The sequence below is a fragment of the Macaca thibetana genome, chromosome 12 (assembly GCF_024542745.1).
Source record: "Macaca thibetana thibetana isolate TM-01 chromosome 12, ASM2454274v1, whole genome shotgun sequence".
NCBI lineage: Eukaryota > Metazoa > Chordata > Mammalia > Primates > Cercopithecidae > Macaca > Macaca thibetana.
The window spans coordinates 23062704-23090456 of NC_065589.1; the positions used below are offsets into that span (position 1 = coordinate 23062704).

Consider the following 27753-nt stretch of genomic DNA (forward strand, 5'->3'; position numbering starts at 1 on the left):
CCCACAAGCAGAAAAGGTAATAGGTAGCAATGAAAGATAGCCCTTATAAAATGGATATATTTGGCTTTGTGAAAGACTCACTCATACTCACTTTTCTCATTTTGTCTCAGACATGTGCACGCTTTTCACTTGCAATACCAGTCTGCTAACTGGCCTCGTGGAGAATCCTGTGCCCCTCAGTAATCTGCCCCCAGCCCTCAGCACCCATCCTCATCCCCAGGACAGGGAGCATCTGAATAACACAGGGTTCTAGGGGGCCCCAGCAGGAAGAATGAAGAGCTGAAACCTAGCAGGAAAATTGAAGATCCCAGTGAAAGACCTTACTGTTTGCACAGGGAGGATCTAGCCAGAGAAGCCAGGCAGGCAGCACGTAGAACATAGACAGGCTTGGGAAAAACCTCCCCTTCCCACCACTGGCAGAGCCCAAGCCGCTGTCTCCCCAGCCCACTGCCTGAATAGGGATGCACAGAGCCCTGAGCACAGAGCTTCCAATGCTGGGTCAACATGAAGGTCCTGGGAGAGACTGGGGACTTCGAACAGGCAGGTTTCCCCCTCCAGAACAGCCTCCTGGGGGACTCAGTGTCAACAGAGACTGGGGCGTGTACAGGAGCATGTACATGGCTCTGAAGGCTTCTGTGCTACAGGGAACAGTGGCTTATTCAGGTTAGCTCCAGTGGGGGAGGGGTGTTGGTGTAACTGTGACGGGGTGGGATTCTTTCCCACCATACCGCTCACTGGAGCAGGCGCTTACCCTTCCACCCCATCAAGCCAGCCTGGTAGAAGGGAGTCTTTGACCAGTAAAAGACTCTGGTTGGATAAATACACACTGTAGTTGTGCAGTCAATATCAGAAAGTGTTCTCAAGTTCCAGTCTGATGGACCCGAACATCCCAGCCCTCCCCCTAAGCACGCGCGCACACACACACACACGTTGGAGACTGGATGGAACCAGTGACAGAGCAGGGACCCTGGGGTGGAGCACAAGGATAACAAGACCCAGGGGATAACGAGGACAGTGAAAAAAGCAGGGAGGAAGGCCAGAGGAGAGAGGTTTCCCAATGCCCAAATCCGGAGACAGAATGGACTGATAGGAAACGCAATGAAAAAAGAAAAGTACTGTTTTGCACCGTGCCCTGCACGCGCAAATTCACAAAAAAAGCTTTTCTATTTTCTGGCAATAGTCTCAGTCTTTCCACTCTTCTGATGCTAAGGGCTGAGTTAAGGGATTATATAAAGATGTACAGAGGACGTCAAGGGAGCCAAAGAGTTCATGAACTGGAATCCTAGTGCAGGAGGCCTCACGAAGTCTGCAGCAAGAGTCAGTGGCGGATTCAAAGAAGGGCCCTTGGCAAACCGAAATCCTCAGGTCTTTTGGTCAGGTGATCTGACCTTAACACAACACCACCTCTTTGCCCTTGTTAATTTCTTTCTGATGCTGCCAACACATATATCTCTCCCTTACATCCCACCCGAGCTTCCCAAGTGACTCCAAGATCTGGCCAACTCTGGACAATTGTCTCAGTGTGGCTCCAAAGGTCACAATCTCTGACCAGGCTACAAATCACCTGACCTTGGGCTAAGTGCCCATCAGCTGGGGCAAAGAATGGCAGGGGAGGGGACTTATGGGACTTATGGCTGCCTTGGATGTGGGCACGTGAGTGCAGCAGTCTCCCTTAGGTGTGCAGGGAAGGCACCCTGATTGACATGTCTGGTTCAGCTTGCACGAGTCCAGCTCTGTCTCCAGGGTGGCTCTCCAAGGAGCTTGGAGCACTATTGTGCCATCCCCAAGCATCGTAGATTCCTGACCGATACACATCCAGTTATAGCTCTTGAACTTCATGTCTCCAGGGTCAAGTGTGGCTGAGTGACCTGGGATCTCACAGTCCCATGCTCCTGGGGGCCCAACTCCATGTCGGAGAAGCTGGAGAACGTATGCCAAGTTGTATGCACTGTGTTCTTTATTGAGACAGAAGTGGGATGGGGAGGGTAACCCATAGGCAGAGAAGTGAAAGGAGGGAGGAGTGGAAGCCATCTATTTCCCAACTCTGCCTTTCCTCCCAGCTGATGATGGTGGGGGCTTAGCCACCAGCCATGGGATTAAGAAGGAAGACCCACCCCCCTTAGACCCCTTAGATACAAGCACAGTGTTGCGTGAGAAGGTTGGGTACTGTCTCATACTTGAAAGAGTATCCTCCATCCGAGGTGGTGCGGACATGTAGGGGCCTCATGGTCCCTGGGAGAGCAGCACAGCAGGGCTGGGCCCCTGGCAGCAAGGAAGGGGGCTGGGCTGGGGTAGGGGGAGCCCCAGGGACTGGAAGGGGCAGGTTTGGTGGGATGTGCAGCCCACAACCACCATGGCAGTAGTGGAAGATAAAACTGGGAGGGTACACGATCCACCGTTCCCAGCCCAGCTCCTGGAAGGAGATGTTCAGTGCTACTCTGTGGCAGTTGGCGTGGGCAGCTGGTTCCTCCGGAGGCCTCTGCAGCAGGCGCAGAGCAGAGGGAGACCAAGGCCAGGACATCGGGGGAGTTGAGCGTCGGGCTCTCTCCCCTCCACTGGGTGGTCTGGTCCGAGTGTGGGCCACCAGGAAGGGCGTGGCCTCAGGCTGGGCTGAGCAGGTACAGAGGGGACAGTGCAGCAGCAGCACCAGGACGGGGTGGGTCAGCAGTGAGAGAGCGGAGGTGGCCAGGTGCAGCACGGCCCAGCGAGGGGGGGCATGGCCCAAAGACATGGGCACAGCCACAGGTCCTGCCGGTGACAGTGCCAGCAGGCCTAGCAGGGGCTCAGAGCTATTGGAGGCTGCTGTGCCCTGCCTGTCCAGCCCAGTGTGGAACCACAGGTGGGCTGAAGTCACTTGGCGGCTGCGTGTGTGCTGGGATGGCCGGAACATGTATGTAAAGAGGCCCTCCTCAGCCTCCTGGGCCAGCCCTCCGGCAGTTGGCTTGTCCTCACAGCTGGCACCTGCAGGAGACAGAAGAAAAGGGAGAGGGCAGCCCTGACTGGCAGGGCCTGGTACCCCTCCTCTTCAGCAGAAGGGATGTGGCCGCCAGTCATGAGCCAATGATAGGCTGCACTCTGCTCCATGCCCTCCAGGATGTGGGGACTCTCCTGAGTTTGGGGAGAGCTTCTGTAGGCTCCCCATTTTTAAATTTCATCATGAAAGGACTTTAAAAAACAGAAGACATTGCCAACTTCTCTCTGAAGTGGTTTTACCAATTAACATGCCCATCAGCAGTGTGTAAGAGGCCCTGTCTCTCTCCACTTCACCAGCACTAAGAATTGGTATTAGACTTCAATGCTTACTCACCAGACGGTGTTAAACAGTATCCTGAGTGGTGTCTACATGGATGGTTGTTATGTTACTGTTTTGTTTTTTTTTCTTTTTTTTTGAGAGAGAGTCTTACTCTGTCACCCAGGCTGGAGTGCAGTGGCATGATCACGGCTCACTGCAGCCTCTACCTCCTGGGCTCAAGCAATCCTCCCACCTCAGCCTCCTAAGAGACCACAGGCATGTGCCACCACACCCAGCTAACTTTTGTGTTTTTTGTAGAGACAGGATCTCACTATGTTGCCCAGGCTGATCTCAAACTCCTGAGCTCAAGCAATCTGCCTGCCTTTGCTTTCCAAAGTGCTGGGATTATAGGTGTGAGCTATCACACCCAGCCGTATTACTTTTTTTATTTTTTTATTTTTTTTGAGATGGAGTCTAGCTCTGTGGCCCAGGCTGGAGTGCAGTGGCGCTATCTCGGCTCACTGCAACCTCCGCCTCCCGCTCTGCCTCCCGGGTTCAAGCAATTCTCCTGCCTCAGCCTCCCGAGTAGCTGGTGCCACCATGCCTGGCTCATTTTTTGTATTTTTAGTAGAGACGGGGTTTCACCATGTTAGCCAGGATAGTCTCGATCTCCTGACCTTGTGATCCTCCCGCCTTGGCGTCCCAAAGTGCTGGGATTACAGGTGTGAGCCACCGCGCCCGGCCCATATTACTCTTTATATCTTTGGCATGTCAGGAATATTATATAATAAATTCTTTAAAATAATTCCATTTTTAAAAGACAAGTTTACACCAAAAAAAAAAAAAAAAGAAGGAGGAGGGAAAGGCGAGTGGGAAGGAAGAAAATGGAGAACAAGGAGGAGGGGGAAGAGGAGGAGGGCTGTAACCCAGAACAGAGGGGAGTCCTTTCAAGAATGTGTAGTTGGCGGCCGGGCGCGGTGGCTCAAGCCTGTAATCCCAGCACTTTGGGAGGCCGAGACAGGCGGATCACGAGGTCAGGAGATCGAGACCATCCTGGCTAACACAGTGAAACCCCGTCTCTACTAAAAAAATACAAAAAAAAAACTAGCCGGGCGAGGTGGCGGGCGCCTGTAGTCCCAGCTACTCGGGAGGCTGAGGCAGGAGAATGGCGTAAACCCGGGAGGCGGAGCTTGCAGTGAGCCGAGATCCGGCCACTGCGCTCCAGCCTGGGCGACAGAGCAAGACTCTGTCTCAAAAAAAAAAAAAAAAAATGTGTAGTTGGCATCCTCACACTGACACACTCATAGACTATATTAATCATCCTGGAGCAGCACCCACTGATGGACTGGCAAGTGGAACTATACTGTTACATGGCCTCTTTCATTATCTAGTCACAATTGGTCCATTTTGCAGGTACGGAAATTGAGGCTTAGAGAGGTGAAATGACGTTCAACGACTAAGTGGCCAGACTGGAATTTTGCCTGATCCCAAAGCCATCCTTCTCCCCACTGTGCTGCTAACGGACCAAAGTGAGGGAGGCAGGGGTCCTCTCTAAGAGAAAGGTGGACCAGATGACAAGAAAGCCCACCCGGAGGAGGGCTTATCCATCCAGTCAGTGGAACAAGGGGACGCACATATGTCGAGACAGGAACTCAAGAGAAGATAGACTAGTTTTCCAGAAAAGTTTCCCAACTAATCTTTTGCCTGTATCTCTGATAGCTTCTCAGTCTCAGCTACCTGGGAGTAAAGAAACAGGGTCTGGAGCAGCGAGCAGAGGCAGAGATAGGAGGAAAGGTGGCAGGAAGGGGCCCAAGCCCAGACATCTCCATCTCTAGAGACCCCTGGTCTCCCAGCGCATACCTCCCAAATGCCTCCCACCTGCCATGCACTCTAGGTACAGCCTCTCACTTAATCCTGAGAGGTTGGCGTTATCACGCATTTTACAGATTGGGAGACAAGAGGCATAAGGAGGTTTAATAACTGGCCTATTGTTGCAAAGCCACTGAGTGGTAGGGCTGGGATTCAAACCCAGGTCCACCTGGCCCGCAAACCCATGCTGTGCCTTGCTGCTTCTCAAAGTCACCCTGCCAGTTCCCCCACCTCGTTACCTGTGGCTGGGAAAAGGATGGCCTGGGAGACATCCTCCTCCTCCGTGGGCTCAGAGCCCCTGCGTGTGAAGCCCCCCAGGGCATGTCTTCGGAGCAGCCGCCTGACTCCAGGGTCCCCACCTTCCCTGGTCACCACGGGGGACCCCAAGGCATCCAGGAACAGGGCCCTCACCTTGGCCAGAACAAGCTCCCGGGCCAGCTCCGGCCCTTGGCAGCTGTGACCACCCTGTGGGGCCAGCAGCAAGAAAAGCAGTAGGGGCAGCACCATAGCTCACCTGGCCCTGCTAGCGGGGAACCCACACCCTCCCCCGTGCCCTTTCTGCCAGGGTCTGCCCAGGGCAGCTCCACTCTCCCCTCCCCATCCCACACCCACCCTCTTCTACCCTTCTCACCCAGTCTTCTCCAGTCCTTTCCACGCCCCACAGTCCGAGTTGCCCCTGCCCGTGGCATTGAGACCTCCTATCTCTGACGCAGATGTCTGTGGCCATGAGCCTTATCTCCCACTCCCGCCAGGGATGTTGGGGAGGGGCTGGGGAGGATTTCGCCCCAAGCGACCTGACTCATACAAGCAAACATTACAACCCCTTCTCCTACACACACACACACACACATACACACACACACTCTCTCACACACACACACACACGCACTCTCTCTCACACACACACACACACATCCAGAGGTTTACATCAGGTGGGACAGGAGCCTGGGAGCTGCAGCCGGCCAGCCCCGGAAAGTGTCATTTGTCAGGGAGACACAGTGCACCACCCCTCAGACCTTCTGGGGCCCCTTTCAATAAGCAGCTGCTGGGCCGGCCAGCCCTTGGGGGAAGGGCTGGAGCCGGGGCTAGAACCGGGGCTAGGGCCGGGGGCAGGTGGTCCTGCCTGCTCTATACTTAGCCCAGTGGAGCCAGTCTGGGCTCTTGTCCTCCAGCTGTGTCATCAGAGAATATTTTTGGGATTGGCAGCTGCAGGCGCCTCTGCCACTCAGGCCCAAGCCTGGCGGGAGGCTAGGGACCTGGCGGCTGGAGGTGGGAGGGAGGAGGGGGAAGAGGCCCAAGCTGTGGGAGGGGGCTGGGAAGAGAGGCTCCCAAGAGCAGGAAGCCAGGCAGCGGGCAGGAGAGGCTGCGGGGCCCCTCGCTGGAGAGGCAAACAGGAAGGACTGCCCCCTGAGCGCCAGGCTTCGGCCCGGGAATCGCCGCCGCCGCCGCCGCCTCAGAGCTGCAGCTTGGGGCCGAGGGTAAGGAGGCGAGCCGGGAGCAGGAGGCCCGGGAGAACTTCGCGGGTACCCGCGCCTGGTCCCCAGCCGCGCCCCGGCCCCGCCGCCCCTGGCCTCGGCTCGCCCTCCGCCCACCCTCCCCGTTGGCCGCTGCAGGCGGTCTGAGACAGCTGCGATGAAGGCGAGCTCAGGGGACCAGGGGAGCCCCCCGTGCTTCCTGCGCTTCCCGCGGCCGGTGCGGGTGGTAAGTGGCGCCGAGGCGGAACTCAAGTGCGTGGTCCTGGGGGAGCCGCCACCGGTAGTGGTGTGGGAGAAGGGCGGGCAGCAGCTGGCGGCCTCGGAACGCCTGAGTTTCCTGGCGGACGGCGCGGAGCACGGCCTGCTGCTGAGCACCGCACTGCCTACCGACGCCGGGGTCTACGTGTGCCGCGCCCGCAACGCGGCGGGCGAGGCCTACGCGGCGGCCGCTGTCACCGTGCTGGAGCCACCGGCCTCCGAGCCCGAGCCGCAGCCCGCCGAGCGCCCGCTGCCACCGCCGGGGTCCGGGGAGGGCGCCCCGGTCTTCCTCACGGGGCCCCGATCCCAGTGGGTGCTAAGGGGAGTGGAGGTGGTGCTGACGTGCCGGGCGGGGGGCCTCCCTGAGCCCACGCTGTACTGGGAGAAGGACGGGATGGCCCTGGACGAAGTGTGGGACAGCAGCCACTTCGCGCTCGAGCCCGGCCGCGCCGAGGAGGGCCCCGGCGCGAGCCTGGCGCTGCGCATCCTGGCAGCTCGGCTGCCGGACTCCGGCGTCTACGTGTGCCACGCCCGCAACGCGCACGGCCACGCGCAGGCGGGGGCGCTGCTCCAGGTGCACCAGCCCCCTGAGAGCCCGCCCTCGGACCCCGACGAGGCCCCCGCGCCCGTGGTGGAGCCGCTCAAGTGCGCTCCTAAGACTTTCTGGGTAAATGAGGGCAAGCACGCCAAGTTCCGCTGCTACGTGATGGGCAAGCCCGAGCCCGAGATCGAATGGCACTGGGAGGGCCGCCCGCTGCTCCCGGACCGCCGCCGCCTCATGTACCGCGACCGCGACGGCGGCTTCGTGCTCAAGGTGCTCTACTGCCAGGCCAAGGACCGTGGGCTCTACGTCTGCGCCGCGCGCAACTCGGCAGGCCAGACGCTCAGCGCGGTGCAGCTGCACGTGAAAGGTACGGCGGCGCCCGGGGCCTGGGGAGGGGCCTCTCGTGTCCTCCGAGGCCCTCCGAACACCAGCCCTCCTCGGTGCGCAGCACTGCCCCGAAGACTGGAGGAGAGGAGGTCCGCGGCAATATTAAAATATCAAACCCGCCCGCCTCCCGCTCTCCAGGGATTCGGATTTACTAGGTCTCCCGGGTACTCAGGAACTTCTTAGCAAACTCCCCAAAAGATTCCGAGGCAGATGGTGGAACACCACTAAGGAGTGATTGATGTACAAACCCGGAGGGCGGTAGAACTCTTCTCCCCTAGTGGTTTTCAACGTCTTTGTTATTTTACTTCTCCTTCCCCAACTGAATTCACAACCAGAGTCCCAATATATGAGACAGATAAAGGAGTATTTTGTGGGCCTAAATTGCTAAGTCTGCTTGTATAACAGGTACTTCTAAAGCATCAGTGAGAATAAGGAGGCTATTTTATTGAATACAGGCATTTGAAGTGAAGACTGCATTCATGAGTCCAGGCTCTGAACCCTGTGGGAACAGCCTGGGTGCGTCTGTCACCTTGAGAAACAAGTGATTCAGTAGAAAGCTAGACAAGGGAGGACAAATGTCCTGTGTGTTTTTACTGTTCTTTGATTAAACTACTCCCCACGTTTGCAAGAAGAGGAAGGTGAAGGAGAGAAGGTTTATATTTCAATGTTGAATCACCAACAGTATCCAATAAACGCTTACATTCTCATAAACAGAAAATTCAAAGGGGAAAAAAAAAGCACACCCCAAACTCACCATTAGGTAACGCTCCCCATAATAGGATTTCATCACAATGCAAAGGATTATACCTTCACTAGTTATTGTCCAGATTTTTCTCTTGGAGGAAAAAAAGTTGGTAAATTCTCCTGAGTCCTGCCTGGCACGCAGTCAAGCATGTGGCCCCTGGGCTGCGTTGGTGGCCTCGCTGGTACAGTTCAATGCGCACAGATTTGTCAGGCTGGTGCTGATCTGGACCTCCATCAGGAAAGAAAGCCCCGAGGGAAGGCTGGAGGAGCTTCCCAGAGTTGGATACACACACACTGAAACTTGCTTCTCCAGCAGCCCGAGTTAATTCTCTAGTTTCTAACATCCTGTTTTCTTTTCTTTCTTTCTTTCTTTTTTTTTTTGAAATACACTTTTGAAAGGGGTTAAAATAGCCAGGCGAGGTGGCTCACTCCTGTAATCTCACCACTTTGGGAGGCTGAGGCAGGAGGATCACCTGAGGTCAGGAGTTCGAGAACAACCTGGCCAACATGGCGAAACCCTTTTTCTACTAAAAATACAAAATAATTAGCTGGGCATGGTGGCACGTGCCTGTAATCCCAGCTACTTGAGAGGCTGAGGCACCAGAATTGCTTGAACCAGGGAGGTAGAGGTTGCAGTGAGCCAAGATTGCACCACTACACTCCAGCCAGGGCAACAGAGCGAGACTCCATCTCAAAAAAAAAAAAAAAAAAAAGAAAAGAAAAGAAGAAAAAAAGAAAAGCGTTAAAATATTTTAAATTCTACTCAGACCCTTGTGGAATATGTGAAATGCCTGGGGCGGGGGGCTTAGGGAACAATTTGAAAATCACCAATCTAGGGCCTAGAGGACCCCAGAGAACAGTTTGGAAATCATCAATCTGATCCAACCCCTTTTGTCCCTTTCCCCATTTTACAAGTAAGGAGACTGAGGCCCAGAAGCGTTGAAATGGACTTGCTCAAGGTGATGTGGCTAGTGTCAGGGCTGGATGAGAACTTAGGTCATCTTAGGAACCACCACTTCCCTTCTGGTAGTTTTCTGTGATTCCACAGTGCCCGCTGGCTCTGCATAAAGAGCACATGGCATGAGCTAATGCGATTTGAGGCGTCCTACACCTAGTCTGGCCCTTCTCCAGAGCCCTCTCTTGTCTTTCCCCTCTCCACAGAGCCCCGCCTCCGGTTCACACGGCCCCTGCAGGATGTGGAGGGCCGTGAGCACGGGATTGCCGTGCTGGAGTGTAAAGTACCCAACTCCCGCATCCCCACGGCCTGGTTCCGTGAGGACCAGCGGCTGCTGCCCTGCCGCAAGTATGAGCAGATCGAAGAGGGCACTGTCCGGCGTCTCATCATCCACAGGCTGAAGGCAGACGATGATGGTGTCTACCTGTGCGAGATGCGGGGCCGGGTGCGCACCGTGGCCAACGTCACAGTCAAAGGTCAGCTGGCCCATGGGGAAGAGGCTGAGGCGGAGGCAGGCAGGTACTCAGATTCCAGGCTGATGGATTCCCGTCCGCATCTCAGGGCCCATCCTGAAGCGCCTGCCCCGGAAGCTCGACGTCCTGGAAGGAGAGAACGCGGTGCTGCTGGTGGAAACTCTAGAGGCTGGAGTTGAGGGACGCTGGAGCCGTGATGGGGAGGAGCTGCCAGTCATCTGCCAGAGCAGCTCGGGCCACATGCATGCCCTGGTCCTTCCAGGGGTCACCCGAGAAGATGCTGGCGAGGTTACCTTTAGCCTGGGCAACTCCCGTACCACTACGCTGCTCAGAGTCAAATGTGAGGGCAGGAAGGCCTCTGGACAGGCAGGGCAGGGCAAAAGGTTGGCCAGATGCCACAGTTGGGTTGGTGAAGTAGATTTAAGGTGGAAGGGCTGTGGAGGCCCGAGCAAGGCCGGAACACATCCCTGCCTTGGTCTCAGGTGTCAAGCACAGTCCTCCAGGACCCCCTGTATCAGCAGAGATGTTCAAGGGCCACAAGAACACGGTCCTGCTGACCTGGAAGCCTCCCGATCCAGCTCCCGAGACCCCATTCATCTACCGGCTGGAGCGGCAGGAGGTGGGCTCTGAAGACTGGATTCAGTGCTTCAGCATCGAAAAAGCCGGGGCCGTGGAGGTGCCGGGCGACTGTGTGCCCTCCGAGGGTGACTACCGCTTCCGCATCTGCACAGTCAGCGGACATGGCCGTAGTCCCCACGTGGTGTTCCATGGTTCTGCTCACCTTGGTGAGTTGGTCCTGCCAGACCCACCCATCACTTCTCCTCCCTTCCCCAGCCCTCAGTGCTGGTCCTCTCACAGGCCTGCCATCTGCCAGCCTCTGCCCTCTGCCACCCCTTCTAGTTCTGACAGCTGCACTCTGTCCCTGTCGCAGTGCCCACAGCTCGCCTGGTGGCAGGTCTGGAGGATGTGCAGGTATACAACGGGGAAGATGCCGTCTTCTCCCTCGATCTCTCCACCATCATCCAGGGTACCTGGTTCCTTAATGGGGAAGAGCTCAAGAGTAATGAGCCAGAGGGCCAGGTGGAACCTGGGGCCCTGCGGTACCGTATGGAGCAGAAGGGCCTGCAGCACAGACTCATCCTGCATGCCGTCAAGCACCAGGACAGTGGTGCCCTGGTTGGCTTCAGCTGCCCTGGCGTGCAGGACTCAGCTGCCCTCACAATCCAAGGTTGGTGCCGGTGGGGACCTGAGTGGGCAGAGAGAGTCAAGACACAGAAGTCCTGTTGGCAAAACGAGGCAGATGTTGGTCCCATTTCTTGTATCGGGGCCAGGAGAGCAAGGAGCATCCGTGATGGGCTCAGGTTGAGGGCTCAGAGGTCCGGAAGGCCAATTTCAACTTACATGCAACATCCAGGGCATTGTTATCTTGATATATGTCAGCATCATATCCCAATTCTCTGGAGTGCTTTGTGGTTTACAGAATTCTGTCACATTTGTCATCTCATTTGAAAGACACAGACCCTGGCTGCTAGTCCCTGACTGCCTCCTGCCAAGTTGTCTAATTGCTGACACTGTCACTGCAACTTTCTACCTGCCAGGCACAGTCCTAATCACCTTACATACATTAACACAATCTTCTCAATGGTCCTGTAAGATAGGGTTTTTCGTTTTGTTTAGTTTCATGTTTGTTTGTTCGTTTTGAGATGGAGTCTCTCTCCGTCGCCCAGGCTGGAGTGCAATGGCGCGATCTCAGCTCACTGCACCTTCCACCTTGTGGGTTCAAGTGATTCTCCTGCCTCAGCCTCCTGAGTAGCTGGGACTACAGACGTGCACCACCATGCCTGGCTTATTTTTGTATTTTAGCAGAGACAGGGTTTCACCATGCTGGCCAGGCTTGTCTCAAACTTAAGATAGGTTCTTTTGACATTCCCGTTTTATAGCTGGGGAAACAAGCACAGAGAGGTTAAGCGACTTGCTCGAAGTATGGAGCTAATGAGCACAGGTGCTGAATTATGAACCCAGGCAGTCTGGCTCCTGATCACACTGTGCCACCTGTTGAAAGGGGGAAGGAGGGGAACAAGGCATCCCTGAGGAGGACAGCTGGAGGTGGGGTGCTGAAAGTTCAAGGATCACGCTAGCATGTGCCATGTCACCATTGCTGGAGTTTATAAGACCAGTCAAGGAATCTGTTGGCACCCATGTGCCGGGTCTTGGGGTGATTCGCTGTCAGCGTCGCAGGCGGAGGGCCAGGCGAGACCTGACCAGCAACCAGAGCAGCATTTCCAAAATGGGCACCCGGCTCACTGACATCAGAACCACCTGGAGGGCTGGTTTATAATGCAGATTTCCTGGCCCCTGCATGCTTGGGAGTCCAAGAATTCTGCATTTTTAGCAGACTCCCTAGGAATTCTTACCCACAGCCAAAGCCCTGCTCTTAAAGGTTGGTGTGTAAGCCTAAGCCTATTTTTAAAAACTCCAACAACAGCAGTGATTCCCTCTGATGCATCCAACACTGAGCCCATGCACCGGAGGGAGGGGTGCTGATCTGTGCTTCTCCCCACACAGAGAGCCCGGTGCATATCCTGAGCCCCCAGGACAAGGTATCATTGACCTTCACAACCTCAGACCGGGTGGTGCTGACCTGTGAGCTCTCAAGGGTAGACTTCCCGGCGACCTGGTACAAGGATGGGCAGAAGGTGGAGGAGAGCGAGTTGCTGGTGGTGAAGATGGATGGGCGCAAACACCGTCTGATCCTGCCTGAGGCCAAAGTCCAGGACAGTGGCGAGTTTGAGTGCAGGACAGAAGGGGTCTCGGCCTTCTTCGGTGTCACTGTCCAAGGTCAGGAACCACGCCAGCCTGGGCTCCTCCCGCCAATTGTGGGGCCGCATAAGCCATGCCCTCTGGTCTGCTGCCTACTTGGGGGAGTCCTTTACAGGGAAAGCCCAGTGGCCCAGGGGACATGTTTCAGATAACTCTGCACTTGCTGTTTTTTTTTTTTGTTTTTTTTTTTTGAGACAGGGTCTCACTCTGTTGCCCTGGCTGGAGGGCAATGGTGCGATCTCAGCTCATTGCAACCTCCGCCTACTGGGTTAAAGCGATTCTCCCCTCAGCCTTCCAAGTAGCTGGGACTACAGGTGCGTGCCACCACACCCAGCTAATTTTTTTATTATTCGGTAGACACAGGGTTTCACTATGTTGGTTAGGCTGGTCTCAAACCCCTGACCTAAAGTGATCTGCTCACCTCAGCCTCCCAAAATGCTGGGATTATAGGTGTGAGCCACCATGCCTGGCTTGCTTGCTTGCTTTCTTTTTTTAAGATGAGGGTCTCACTGTTGCCCAGGCTGGCCTTGAACTCCTGTGCTCAAATGATCCTCCTTCCTTAGCCTCCTGAGCAGCTGGGATTATAGGTGTGCACCATGCACAGCATGCCTTTGCCTCCTAAACCCCTGATACACTAACACTGCCTCGCTGTCCACATAGCCTCTGCTGGGTTGGGTGGCGGAACAAAATGCAATTAAGGGGAGGAGAGATGGGAGCGAACACTTTTTGGGCGCTTACTCTGAGCCAAGCATTATGCTAAGTATTTTCAGTATACACTCTTTCATTTAATCCTCACAACTAGATGAGGGGCAATATATCTCCAGTTCACAGGCAAAGAAACAGAGGCTGTAAGAGGTTTTGTGACCTCTGTCACACCATAGCTTGGAGACACACGCAGGATTATTTTATTCCTGCTGCCTCAGAGTCAAACAGAGTATTGAGTGCAGTCGCCCCGTGGTTCTCACAAGGCAGCCCATAGGCTGGCTGCTTTAGGAAGCTCCTGGAAGCTGGTTATAAATCCCTGGACTGTCCAGAGCCACAGTATCCAGGGTGGAGCCTGAAGATCCTCTCTTAACAAGTGCAGACACTCTGAGAGAGCAGCTTGGGAAGCGCAGATCCCACTCATCTCACTGAGTGGAAGTCCTGTTTTCCACGCTATTGCCAGGGGCCACACTGGGGCCCTGCCCGAATGTACCCAGTGACAGGGCACCCACTACCTGGAGAGTGGCTGTCTCACTGTTGCTACTTGTTGGATCATCCTTCACCTCCTGCCTGCCCTGGGGTCTTGTAATAGAGGCAGTAAGCATGGCCCTGATGTGACTTGTGACAGTGACCTCCCTTCAGCCTAGACAAATGGTGGCTGCCACTCTGTGAACTCTCTGTGCCTCCTTCTCTCCATGTACTCACTCCGCCACCTCTGATCCTTTGGGGACCCACAGAGCACTCTGATGCCACATGATCTCCTGCCATGCCTCACCTGCCATGCCCTCAGCATTCCTTGTCATTGTCCCTGAGTTCCTACACAGCAGGGCCTTAGCCCTCCCCCAGTGTCCTCCTGTGCAGAAACAGTGTCTCCTGGCCACACAGCTAGTTTGGACTCCTTGTGCGGGGGTGTCTGTGCGATGCCATCTCTGCTCCCCACCCAGATCCCCCCGTGCACATCGTGGAACCGCGAGAGCATGTGTTCGTGCATGCCATAACCTCCGAGTGTGTCATGCTGGCCTGTGAGGTGGACCGAGAGGACGCCCCTGTGTGTTGGTACAAGGACGGGCAGGAGGTGGAGGAGAGTGACCTCGTGGTGCTGGAGAACGAGGGGCCCCATCGCCGCCTGGTGCTGCCCGCCACCCAGCCCTCAGACGGGGGCGAGTTTCAGTGTGTTGCTGGAGATGAGCGTGCCTACTTCACCGTCACCATCACAGGTGGGGGGCCGGGTGGGCCTCAGAGGCACGGGGGAAGGTGCCCCTGCTCCTGCTGGGGCAGCTGCCACACCTTCACTCCTGGGCCCCTGTTCCCCGCCCCTGCTGCCCTCCCACTAGCAGATCAGACCTCCTCCCTTTCTCCTCAAGCTATGGTCTAGTCACACTCAGGAAACGTGTTATCATAAGCACATTGGTCTTGGCTAAGGAAGCCCTGCTTTCTCTGTTCTCCTAAAAACCTGTACCAAGGGAAATCTTTGGGGACAGTGAGTTTATTGCAGGGTAGGGCAGAGTCTAGGGCGGGTGGTCTTAGGCACTAGAGGGGCCAAAAATTCTTGGAGGAGGAGACCCCCAGCTCCATCTGGGGACCCAACCCTCCTTTCCTCAGTTCCACCCTTCATACCATCCCTGTCCCAACCCAGAGAATGTGGAGTGTTTCTACAGCCGAGGCTGACCCCGTGGTCCCCGCCGTGTGGCTCCTGTGCAGCACAAAGTCTGCTGTGCTTTTGTGACAGCTGTATTCATGTGTCTCTAGCTGTGAGTAACCGTTAGCTGCTGTGAGATGCAGTCTCTGGAGGTCCCTCTTCAACACATGGCCTCCTTTCCAGGGGTAGGGGACACAGCTGCATCAAGGAGGGTGGCAGGGCACACCTGGCCCACCCCTCATGCCTGGCAGTGGCTGTCCCTGTCCTCCAGACGTGTCTTCGTGGATCGTGTATCCCAGCGGCAAGGTGTATGTGGCAGCAGTGCGCCTGGAGCGTGTGGTGCTGACCTGTGAGCTATGCCGGCCCTGGGCGGAGGTGCGCTGGACCAAGAATGGAGAGGAGGTGGTGGAGAGCCCCGCGCTGCTCCTGCAGAAAGAAGACACTGTCCGCCGCCTGGTGCTGCCTTCTGTCCAGCTCGAGGACTCCGGCGAGTACTTGTGTGAAATCGACGATGAGTCGGCCTCCTTCACTCTCACCGTCACAGGTGTGGGCCCAGCCCAGCTCCTTGGGGTCACAGAGACAGCCCTGAGCCCTGGAGGAGCTGGCCACATAGCCCCAGCTAGCACCCTGGGGAGGAGGGAGGTGTGGGCTGCGGGTGCATGTGCCAAGGTTCTTGCTGAGATGAGCCCGGGCCCCTATTCAAGGAAATGAGCCCCTCCCCGGTGCCCAAGGCCAGGCCTAGCTCTGCTCCACAGCTCATTTACTGAGCACTTTCCCTGGATCAGGCACTGGGAGTAGCAGGTGAGTAATGCAAACACTGTCCCTTTTCTGAGAGAGCTGCCAGGCTAGGTGAGGTGACAGCTGTTTACCAGGGGTCGCAAACGGGCAGTCCTGGGGCCCCGTGCATTCCACACGTGTGCTTTGTTTGGTCTGCAGAGTCTTACCAAAGTCAGGACAGTTCAAATAACAATCCGGAGTTATGCGTCCTCTTGAAAAAGCCGAAGACCCGGCGGCTCTGGTCCCGCTTCCCCCCATGGCGACGAACAGCTGGCACTGAGTAGCAGCTGCCCCTGTAGTTTGGGGCCCACATTCCTCTGTCCCACCGCCCTGCCATTGCTTTTTGCCTTTCCCCAGACTGCTTCAGCCACTAACCTAACCTGGCCCCTGTGGGCATTTGAGTTTGCGACCCCTGTGTTAAACCAATAAACATGCAAATAAATGTACAGTGACACCTGGTGATAAGTACTGTGAGGGCCAAGGGCAGAGGGCTCAAGAGCGCAGAGCAGAAGGGTCAGGGAGGGCCTCGGAGAAAGTTGCCCTTCCACACACAGGAGCCAACAGCGCGCAGACACAGCTGCTGCCCTCCAGGAGTGCACAGCCTGGCAGGAAAGCCAGATGCCTTCCAGGATCTTACAGCATGGGTTGTCGAGGGTCCCTGGGCTGGGAGCCACCACCCTGGCCTGGCGACAGCAAGTGCTTTCAAAGCTGATACTGGAGCTAAGTGGGGTGGGGTGTGGGCAGGAGGTTGGGGGAGAATATTCAAAGCGGGAGAAGCACAGGACAACTGTGGAAGTGACGGAGGTTCAGTGCTGGAGACTTCCGGGCGACGGCTCACAGCATCCAGCCCAGTGTGTGTGTCTGGGGTTGGGCGTCCATAGGGCTAGGCAGCTCTGCGTGGCACAGAACCCCAGTGGCTGCATGGGAGCCCCCATCCTACTGTGGCTATAGTCCTGTCCTCCCTCAGCCCTGCCCTGAAAGTCATGCTCCATACTGAGCTGTTTAGGGCCCCCCACTCCCTGCACCCCAGCTAGTGCACCCTGCACACACAAGCCCACAATGCCTAAGAGGCCTTCTGCACACACTCTGCCCTGTAGTAATCACCTTCACCCTCTCCCACTCAGCCGTGGCCAGACATAATGGCTGCATACACACAAACTCCAGCCCATGCTCAGGCTCCCCACAAAACACCAGGCTCCCCACAAAACACCAGGCTCCCCACAAAACACCAGACTCCCCACAAAAACCAGTCTCTTCACAGGGAAGTTCACACAAACACCACCTCTGCTCTAGGCCAGAGCAAATCAAGTCTGACACCAAGCTGAGGTCCTGGGGTTGGGTAGCCACCCTGGTCCCCTCACTGATCCCTGTCCTCACTCCACTGCCCTCATCACCTTCCCCACCCCTCAGGCAGCTGCATTCTGGTCTCTCCTGGCTCGGCCCCAGAGGACCAGCCTACGACCCTTAGAGCAAGGAAGCCCATGGGGGAGGCGGGTTATGTGGCTCAAGGCAGGAATCTCCATGGAGGCGGGAGTGCTGAGTGGGGAGCTTGTGGTTACCTCCGCCCATGCGTGCCTTTATAAAACACCCCCCAACCCTGGCCCCCCTGACTGGGAAGCTAGCAGTTCCTCAGCCCAGCCACCAGGGGGCCAGAGGCTAATGGAGCACTAGTCTCCCTGAAACTTGAAGATTCTGGGGGAACCTGGGGCAGCGGGGGTGTGGGCAGGTCTGGGCTTCATGCACTGGTCACCTCTAATATTGACATGGTTCCCTTTCTGCAGAGGAGTGACCAGAACTTGGAGATGAGCTCTCAGAATCAGCATTTAGCACCCCTGGGGAACTCTCAGACAGATGTTGAATGCAAAAAGCATTATTGAGTTCCTGCAAGCCTTGGCTTGGAATTCCTGCCACTACCTGTGGAGTCTGAGCCTCCCTTTAACAGAGGGTATTTCTTCCTCCTGCCCCAGAGTGGGTGTAGCCAGTGTGACCTTAAGGAAGTTGTATAATCACTCTGTGCCCAGTCCCTTATATGGAAAATGGGGATAAAACACTACCTTCCTCTTAGGATTGCCATGACAGTTAAATGTTTCAAGTGCTTGGGACTGTTCCTGGACCTTAGGAAGCATCATATCAATGTTTGCTATTGCAGATCCACCATCCCTTGTCCATAGTTCCAAAATTCCAAAACTCTCAAAATCGAAAGGCTTTTTGTAAGTTTTGTATTCCAAGTCATTTCAGTAAAACCTGAGCTTCATTGCTCTGAAGCTATTTCTATGCTTTAATTATCGTGCCAAGGGTGAATATCGCTCTAGCTATATGAGTGTCTTATAGATATATTATTGTATCTGTAAGATTCTGTATCTTTCAATATATCCTGCTTAGGGTGAATGTAATATGTGTTACACCATAGACATGTTAATGTGACTGATGAAGGGGGAGGCCCCCATGGGGGCTGAGGAAGGTATGTGATAGATGAGAAATGCATTATTTCTGGAATCCAAAGCATTCTGGATTCTGTAACACCTCTGGCCCCAGGGATTTCAGAGAACAAACTGTGGACCCATTATTGCTTATTATTATTATTTTACTTATTATTCTCATTATCATGTGGGTGATGGGGACTTCATGCTGCCAAATGGCTCCAGAGAGGCTGACGGTGAGCTTGTGACAGGCTGTGGTTGTCCCCACCCTGCAGAACCTCCAGTACGGATCATATATCCCCGCGATGAGGTGACCTTGATCGCCGTGACCTTGGAGTGTGTGGTGCTGATGTGTGAGCTGTCTCGGGAGGATGCCCCTGTGCGCTGGTACAAGGATGGACTGGAAGTGGAGGAGAGCGAGGCCCTGGTGCTGGAGAGGGATGGGCCACGCTGCCGCCTGGTGCTACCTGCTGCCCAGCCCGAGGACGGGGGGGAGTTTGTATGCGACGCTGGAGATGACTCGGCCTTCTTCACTGTCACTGTCACAGGTGGGCAGTCTCTGCAGCACACAGAGGAGGTAGAGAGGTAGGGGGCTAAGGGACAGACACCCACCTAGCCCCACCTGTCCCACCCCATCCCCAGCCTTCCCCTTATCCACCTTCCTCGTGTTTGGCCATCAGAATCCTGCTTAGCCACATCAGGTCAGGACCAGAGGCCTGGTGGGAGGGTGCCCAGCAATTAGAACCATTTGTTCATTCATCCATTCATTTAATACTTATTGAGCAACTACTATGTGCTTGGCACTGTTTTAGATGCTGGGGATATAGTAGTGAACCAATAAGACTAAACCTCCTGTCTTCACAGAGCTTACACTCTAGCGAGGATGAACAGACAAAAAATAAGGGATGGTTTGTCAGGTGGTAACGAGTGCATCAGAGGCAAGGCAGGGAAAGGGGATAGGAAGTGGGGGTGGGTATGGAGTGAGCTGTGTAGATCTGGGTGTGAGTCTAGATCCGCCTCTTTCTGTCTGTGTGACCTTAGGCAAGTCAGTTTCTTCTAAAAAGGCCTCAGGTCCTCAGCTGTGAAGTGCAGCCAGCAGCTGTGCACCTCTTGGGGGTGGTCAGAGTAACTGACTGAAAAACACAGGGTTCTTAGGACAGTGCCTGGCACACAGCAGCTGCTCCATGGACTGCAGCTGGCACCGTTCTCAAGAGCTGGGCTGCCAGTGGGGAGGGCTGAGGATCTGGTGGGTGAGGGAGGAGAGGCCCGCTGGCCAAGCCCATGTACGCCTCTCTCTGACCACCCACCAGCCCCACCAGAGAGGATTGTGCACCCAGCAGCCCGCTCCCTGGATCTGCATTTTGGGGCTCCAGGGCGCGTGGAGCTGCGCTGTGAGGTGGCCCCAGCTGGGTCTCAGGTGCGCTGGTACAAGGATGGGCTGGAAGTGGAGGCATCAGATGCCCTGCAGCTGGGTGCTGAGGGGCCCACCCGCACCCTGACCCTGCCCCATGCCCAGCCTGAGGATGCCGGGGAGTATGTGTGTGAGACCCGGGATGAGGCCATCACCTTCAACGTCATCCTGGCTGGTGAGTGCTCCTGGCCAACCCGGGGCAGGGAGGCAAGGGCAAACATGCGCTGACACCCTCCTCTCTTGTCCAGAGGCCCCAGTGCAGTTCCTTGCTCCAGAGACAACCCCAAGTCCGCTGTGTGTGGCCCCGGGGGAGCCAGTGGTGCTGAGCTGTGAACTGTCCCGGGCTGGCGCCCCCGTGGTCTGGAGCCACAATGGGAGGCCTGTGCAGGAGGGCGAGGGCTTAGAGCTCCATGCCGAGGGCCCCCGCCGAGTCCTCTGCATCCAGGCTGCAAGCCTAGCCCATGCAGGGCTCTACACCTGCCAGTCGGGAGCAGCCCCAGGAGCCCCGAGCCTCAGCTTCACTGTCCAGGTGGCTGGTGAGTACAGCCTCGGCACTAAGCCTGAGAGTGGCACCCCAAACCCTGTAGGATTCCTGCTTTTCCAGCATGTCCTGCCCATCCCTGGCCCCGCTTCTCTTAGTACCCTCCCCATCATGCCTCCCCCTGCCCTCCTCAAAGCCCTGAGCCTCTCCCCCCCAGTGACCTCCAGCTCTGACTCCACAGAGCCCCCTGTGCGGGTGGTAGCTCCCGAGGCAGCCCAGACGAGGGTTCGGAGCACCCCAGGCGGGGACCTAGAGCTGGTGGTGCACCTCTCCGGGCCAGGGGGCCCTGTGCGCTGGTACAAGGACGGGGAGCGACTGGCAAGCCAGGGGCGGGTGCAGCTGGAGCAGGCCGGGGCCAGGCAGGTGCTGCGGGTGCAGGGGGCACGAAGTGGGGACGCTGGGGAGTACCTGTGTGACGCACCCCAGGACAGCCGCATCTTTCTTGTCAGCGTGGAAGGTAACAGCGTACCCCTCAAACCCTGTGGGCTCTGGCACCCCAAGGACCACCTGGTACACTTTAGGGCCCCCTTACCCCTCCATCCCCGCTTTGCTGCCTCTGGCTCCAACCAGGGTGTGCATGACCATCACTTGGATAGGGGCTCAGGGCTCCCCTTTCCAGAAACCCTCATGTGAGAGGGTTAAAAGCATAGACTGGGCCGGGCGCGGTGGCTCAAGCCTGTAATCCCAGCACTTTGGGAGGCCGAGACGGGCGGATCACAAGGTCAGGAGATCGAGACCATCCTGGCTAACACGGTGAAACCCTGTCTCTACTAAAAAATACAAAAAACTAGCCGGGCGAGGTGGTGGGCGCCTATAGTCCCAGCTACTCGGGAGGCTGAGGCAGGAGAATGGCGTGAACCCGGGAGGCAGAGCTTACAGTGAGGTGAGATCCGGCCACTGCACTCCAGCCTGGGCGACAGAGCGAGACTCCCTCTCAAAAAAAAAAAAAAAAAAAAAAAAAAAGCATAGACTGGTGGTTAAAAGCAGAGGCTCTGGCGTCCACCCACCCAGGTTCCAGCCTGGATTTTGTGCCCCAGTAGCTGTGTGACATTGGCAAAGTTGTTCAACCTGTGTGAGCCCCAGTTCTGAAAAGAGGGGATAGTGCTTGTCTTATAGACCTGTTGTGACAAGTAAATGCTGTAAATAGGGTTCCTGGTAAATGATATTATTAGTGCATCACCGAGGTGGGGTGCTAGGCTAGGATTGCGAGGAACTGACTAAAAGAATTGGCAGGGAGCTGGCATCTTGTCCTTTGGGCCACCCGTGTGGTCGATACATAGTAGGTCCTCACGGAAGGTTTGTTAAATGACTGGGGATGAGGGCCTGTACCCTGAGGAGGGGATGAAAAGGAGAGAGGAGAAAAGACCCAGCCCAGCTCACTGCCTGACCGTGCCCCTCAGAGCCACTGCCGGTGAAGCTGGTCTCAGAGCTGACACCACTCACTGTCCACGAGGGCGATGATGCCACGTTCCGGTGTAAAGTCTCCCCACCAGATGCCGATGTCACCTGGCTGCGCAATGGGGCCGTCGTCACTCCAGGGCCCCAGGTGGAGATGGCCCAGAATGGTTCAAGCCGCATCTTAACCTTGCGAGGCTGCCAACTGGGTGATGCAGGGACCGTGACTGTGCGGGCAGGGAGCACGACCACAAGTGCCCGGCTCCATGTTCGAGGTTAGGTCCTGGTGAGGATGAGGTGCTCTGTGTCCTGTGCCTGTACTCCCAACTCAGACCCCAGCAGCCTTGCCCGTCTACCTAGGGACAGACCAGTGGGATGGAGCAAGGGGCCAGCTTCCAACCCCACCAGGCTCCATGGCCTCCTCCTTCTTCCCCACCAGAGACAGAGCTGCTGTTCCTACGGCGGTTGCAGGACGTGCGGGCAGAGGAAGGCCAGGACGTGTGTCTCGAAGTGGAGACAGGCCGAGTGGGTGCAGCGGGGGCCGTGCGCTGGGTACGAGGTGGGCAGCCCCTGCCCCACGACTCTCGCCTGTCCATGGCCCAGGATGGGCACATCCACCGCCTCTACATCCATGGTGTCATACTAGCTGACCAGGGCACCTACGGCTGTGAGAGTCACCACGATCGCACACTGGCCAGGCTCAGCGTGAGGCGTGAGTGCCCTGTCCTCTCTTAATGCATTACCCACCCCACAGCACAGCCTTTTCTGGCTGTCCTGGAGTCCCTCAGGCCCCCACCAAAGTGCCCCTCACCGCTGAGAAAAGTCAACCATGGCCGTCCCAGCAGCAGCCTGCCCAAAGCAAAACTTTTCTTTTTCTAATATTTTTTATTTACCTTAGAAGTCCATGTGGATTTTGCATTCCATTGCATATTTCAAGTTGGCTTTGCTATAAACACAAATATTCTCCAGAAAGACCTGCCGTGGGCATCCTTCAGTCATGTATTCTGGGGATACACATACCCACTTAAGTAGCAGGGATGACTGGCAAACAGCACCCCACACGTCCTACCCAAAGCTGGAGCCCTCTGTTTCCTGTGTGACCTCATGCAAGTTAACCTCTCTGAGCCAAGTCTCCTTAAAAATGGGACTGAGACCAGGTGCAGTGGCTGATGCCTGTAATCCTAACACTTTGGGAGACCAAGGCAGGAGGATCCCTTGAGGCCAGTAGTTTGAGGACATCCTGGGCAACATAGCAAGAACCCGTCTCTACAAAAAAAATAAAAATTAGCCAGGCATGGTAGTTACTAGGGAGGCTGAGGTGGAATGATTGCTTGAACTCAGGAGTTTGAGGCTGTAGTGAGCTATGATCATGCCATGGCATTCCAGCCTGGATGACAGCAAGACCCTGTCTCAAATTTTTAAAATGGGGTTGATCCCCGTCTCAAGTGTCTCTGGGAACATTAACTGAGATGAAAATTCTTACACAGAGATTGGTGAATGGTTGTCATTGGTGACACATCTGTTCTAACTTATTTCATTCAAGAAATCATCACAATAAACCTGTGTCCCAGTGTTATTCACCTTGTACAGCTGGGGCAACTGGGGCCCAGAGAGGTCAGGCCATTTGCCAAAGATCACACAGCACACTAACTATGTGGTAGAGCGAGGTTCCATTCTAGTGTGTCTGACGCCAAATTCCATGCTCCTTCAAGTGTCACAGTACCCCTCACCCAGACTCCATGACCCCCTAACTACACTTCTCCCCCTTCCTGTGCCCTCATCTCCTAACCCTAATATAGCCCTCCCCCTGCCAAGTCTGTCCGCTGTGCCCCTTTCTTCCTGCACACTGGTTCTGAACTTTTTTGGTCAGGACCTTAGGTTGGATGTTGGGGGGTGTAGGCAGGGCCAAGGGATGAGGATCGACTGCAGTCCCTGCCCAGAGCTGGAGGCCTCATCCTCCCTTTCTCCATCTCCCCCGGCCAGCAAGGCAGCTGAGGGTGCTGCGGCCTCTGGAGGACGTGACCGTCAGTGAGGGAGGCAGCGCCACCTTCCAGCTGGAGCTGTCCCAGGAAGGTGTAACCGGGGAGTGGGCCCGGGGTGGAGTCCGGCTGCATCCAGGGCCCAAGTGTCACATCCACTCAGAGGGCCACAGTCACCGACTGGTACTCAAAGGCCTGGGCCTGGCTGACTCAGGCTGCGTCTCCTTCACGGCGGATTCCCTGCGCTGCGCAGCCAGACTCGTTGTGAGAGGTGTGGCTCCAGGACCACAGCCTGCCTGCTGACCTGTGTGGCCCTACTCACCCCAGGCATGAATACTGACCCTCGACTCGTGTGACCCCCATTGACCATGCCTGTCTCAGTGTGGCCCTCATTGACATCCCTGCCAGAGTGTGACCCCCCCCCTCCGACTCTTAGGCCGTGTGTGGCCCCAGAGACTCCTCTGCCTGAGTGTGGCCCCTGACTGCCCCAGGCTCAGCCAACCACTGACTCTGCTACTGTGAGCATGCCTATGCCATTGTGGTCACTGCTGTCTGCCCGCCTGCACACCACCCCACTGACCACTCTTAACTTGACCCTACTGGCTACACTGCCTGCCATGGCTCCCTCTGCCTGTCCAGTCCCTCAAATCCACTGACTGCCTGAGGGTGACATCACTAGCAACTCTGCTTGAGTGTCCCCCATGTTTGCTTCCAGCCCCAGGATGTTCCTACTGACCACTCCACTGGCATCTCTGCTTGTTTCCCCATTGCCCTCTGGCCCCCAGCTTCTCCCCCACTGACCACCTTAAAGTGTGACTCCCGGTTGGCCACTCCTAACCCATTGGCCCTGTGGCCCTGCCTACCACCGCCCCCCACCCCCCGTCCCCACCACTGACGGGTCCTTCTTGGACCACTTGTCCCAGCTCATCCCCCACTCGCTAGTGTCCTCTACTGACACCTTGTGCCCAAGTGTATGTCCTCCTTGTCCCTACAAGATTGGTCCCCATCCTGCTCCCTCTGCACTGTCCTCCCTCTCCCACTCCCAGAGGTCCCAGTGACCATCGTGCAGGGGCCACAGGACCTAGAGGTGACCGAGGGCGACACAGCGACGTTGGAGTGCGAGCTTTCCCAAGCTTTGGCTGATGTTACCTGGGAGAAGGTCAGATCCCAGCCCCAGCCCAGCCCACTTCAACATAACACCAACAATAATAATGCCCCAGACAGAAACAACTAATACTTAAGCGGATGTGCCTGGCACTGTGCTAAGATTTGCATTGTATTTTATCCCTTACTCCAAGGACAACTCTAGGAGGTAGGTCTTGTCACTGTGATACCTATGAGGAAACTGATGCTCAGTGGAACAAATTACCTACCCAAGGGCAGACAAAAGGTAGAGCCCATATTTGAATCCAGGTTTGCCTAACTCCAGAATCCGTGCCCATGTCCCCTGTGATCCATACCTGGCTCTGGGCTTCCCGAGCACCTTGGCAGCCCTAAGGTCCCCAAAAAGTGACACTTTTTCAAAGAGGCTCCTGGCACGACTCCAAAGGCGTGGGGACAGCCCAACCCCAGCCTAGGAACACGAGACACGCATAAACGCGCCTCGAGACTGCTTGGCATTAACAGAGGGTGCTGCCGCCTGCCAGGGCCGGGGTCGCCTGTGCCCAGCCGGGCCCGCCCCGACCCTCTGCAACTCACGCCCCTAGGACGGGAACGCGCTCACTCCCAGTCCGCGGCTCCGGCTCCAGGCCCTCGGCACGCGCCGCCTTCTCCAGCTGCGGCGCTGCAGCCCCTCGGACGCCGGGACCTACAGCTGCGCGGTGGGGACGACCCGCGCCGGGCCGGTCCGCCTGACCGTGCGCGGTGGGTATGGGGTGATGCGGAGGCTGGGCACTGCTTTGGGCATGAGACTTGCGAAGCGGTCTTCCCCCGACCCTGCTGACCGCGCGTGCTTCTAGAAAGGGGGCGTGGAGGGGGCGTGGCCGGTACCTGCCCTCCACCCCGCCCCGCTCACGCCCCGGGCTCCGCCCCAGAACGTACGGTGGCGGTGCTCTCCGAGCTGCGGTCGGTGAGCGCCCGTGAAGGCGACGGCGCCACGTTCGAGTGCACCGTATCGGAGGTCGAGACCACAGGGCGCTGGGAGCTCGGAGGCCGCCCGCTGAGACCCGGAGCCCGCGTCCGCATCAGACAGGAAGGTCTGGCCTCCTGGTTACCCTCTCGGGCCCCTCGCTGCCCCGCCCAGACTCGGACAGATCCCGCCCCACCGGGACAAGCCCCGCCCCTGACTCGGACGGGCCCCGCCCCGCGGCCCTGTGAGCCTCGTCCCCAGTCTTTCCCCCGCCCCCAGCCCCGAGTCTCGGACCGCTAGTCTTCCCGCTCGGTATCCCGGTTCCGCCCACCCTAGCGTACACTAACGGTGTCCGAACCGACCCAGGGGCCTGCTGCGCCCCCACCTTCGTCCCTAGCGCTCCTCAGAGGTGGCTCCGGCCTCGCTAGCGACCCCCTCACCCCCAGGGAAGAAACACATTCTGGTGCTTAGCGAGCTGCGGGCCGAAGACGCCGGTGAAGTACGCTTCCAGGCGGGGCCCGCCCAGTCCTTGGCTCTACTGGAAGTGGAGGGTAAGCACCTGGGGCGGGAGCCACAGAGAGTACATCCTCTGTCTCCTGCCATGGGACTGACGGACTTGGGGCTGGCCCCAAGAACGCTGCCTCTCTCTCTTCCCCTCCCCCCGAGAGGCTGTCCTGGGTCGGGTCACAGAGGGCAGCGCGTTTCCCCGGGAAGAGGAGACTTTGGGTCTGAGGTGCAAGGGAACGGACTGGTGGCATAGAGGGCTAAGGCCAGGAGTGGAGGCTGCAGGGAGGGAAGATGCATCTCTTCTCCTGGGGGCCATGCGTGTCCCTATTAACTTAAGCTCCTGCCCCCTATCCCCAGCATTGCCTCTCCAGATGTGCCGCCACCCCCCTCGCGAGAAGACCGTTCTGATGGGCCGCCGGGCGGTGCTGGAGGTGACTGTGTCCCGCTCGGGGAGCCACGTGTGCTGGTTGCGGGAGGGGGCCGAGCTGTGCCCGGGAGATAAGTATGAGATGCGCAGCCACGGCCCCACCCACAGCCTGGTCATCCATGACGTTCGACCTGAGGACCAGGGCACCTACTGCTGCCAGGCCGGCCAGGACAGCGCCCACACACGGCTGCTGGTAGAGGGTGAGTAAAGTCAACTGGGCAGAGGCAGGAGAGCGAGGGCGCCTGGGAGCTGATGGGTTAAGCCACACTTGGCTTTCCAGGACTTGGGGTGGCAACGGGTCCTGGGATACGTCGGAGGTGGGGATGGGGGAGGGGAAGGGTAGAGCACACCTAGGGCTGGAAAGCCCTGGAACCGCTTGGCTCAGATCAGCTGCTCCTGGTCAGCTGTTCCCACCTTTCTACGCCCCTTCCTGCCAGGCTTCTCCTCTCTCCTGCCACTGGACCATGTTTGTCTCTCTTGAACAGCCCTGTTTCTACCAGTTCCTTTCCTCCCCACTTCCCCAACACTGCCTGCCTCCAGCCTGTCCCTCCTCTCTCCTGCCCTCTGCCCAGCTTGCCTCTACCCATCTCAGCAAGTTCCATGTCAGCCTCGGCAGAAGCCTCTTTCTTTCCTCTTCCACGTAGGAGACATCCCACCTTCTATCCCGAATCCCAGCATTCCCTTCAGGTGCTGCCCTGTGCCCCATCCCTAGCTGACCCCCACCTTCCTGCTGCCAAGACAGCCCTGACCAAGACGGAGAAAGGGTAGGGCATAGCCTGGGGCCCCAGCTCTTCCTGTACTGGTGTCCAGGCTCTGCCAGGGGAGAGAAAGGTGGTACCCACTCTCTCCCCAGCCACATGTGGAGTCATTCCTCTGCAGGTAACTAGGAGGACCGAACCAGGCCAGGCGGGTGCCCTTGGACAACTTGGAAGGCGTGCGCCCTTACCCTGGGCAGGGGTAGAGAGACAGGGAAACCAGAGGTGTCAGGAGACAATAAAAGTGCTACAGCTCATTTCCTTGCCTCTCTGAGTGATGTGGGAGGGCAGACCTTGCCAGGAGCCTCTGTGCAGTGAGCGACACTGGGGACCGAGGGCTGTAGTGCTTGTACCTGGCCCATGAAAGTGCCAGCC

At 57.0% G+C, this 27753-nt stretch overlaps 3 protein-coding genes across 4 annotated transcripts in view; 2 read left to right on the forward strand and 1 right to left on the reverse strand.

Moving 5' to 3' along the window:
• Positions 1 to 27753, forward strand: part of CHPF (chondroitin polymerizing factor) — a 424210-nt gene that overhangs the window by 384782 nt on the left and 11675 nt on the right. The gene's annotated exons all lie outside the window — the stretch shown is intronic.
• INHA (inhibin subunit alpha) lies at positions 1936 to 5802 on the reverse strand. The gene is made up of 2 exons (XM_050752439.1): positions 5341 to 5802; positions 1936 to 2961 (listed from the first exon to the last, which is right to left on the reverse strand). The coding sequence occupies exons 1-2, from the start codon at positions 5606 to 5608 to the stop codon at positions 2129 to 2131; spliced, it is 1101 nt and encodes a 366-aa protein (XP_050608396.1). The 5' UTR covers positions 5609 to 5802; the 3' UTR covers positions 1936 to 2128.
• OBSL1 (obscurin like cytoskeletal adaptor 1) lies at positions 5937 to 27635 on the forward strand. Of its 2 annotated transcripts, XM_050752341.1 has the most exons (21): positions 5944 to 7745; positions 9671 to 9940; positions 10026 to 10277; positions 10420 to 10722; positions 10869 to 11165; positions 12503 to 12775; positions 14404 to 14676; positions 15370 to 15642; positions 18571 to 18843; positions 19606 to 19881; positions 19955 to 20242; positions 20429 to 20704; positions 21648 to 21917; positions 22082 to 22354; positions 23626 to 23892; positions 24668 to 24780; positions 25328 to 25484; positions 25655 to 25816; positions 26136 to 26240; positions 26554 to 26823; positions 27503 to 27635. In XM_050752341.1, the coding sequence occupies exons 1-21, from the start codon at positions 6734 to 6736 to the stop codon at positions 27508 to 27510; spliced, it is 5691 nt and encodes a 1896-aa protein (XP_050608298.1). In that variant the 5' UTR covers positions 5944 to 6733; the 3' UTR covers positions 27511 to 27635. The 2 variants fall into 2 exon arrangements, with proteins under 2 accessions (XP_050608299.1, XP_050608298.1); XM_050752342.1 differs by lacking the exons at positions 18571 to 18843; positions 19606 to 19881; positions 19955 to 20242; ... (8 more) ...; positions 26554 to 26823; positions 27503 to 27635 and adding an exon at positions 16035 to 16321 and having other exon boundaries at positions 5937 to 7745.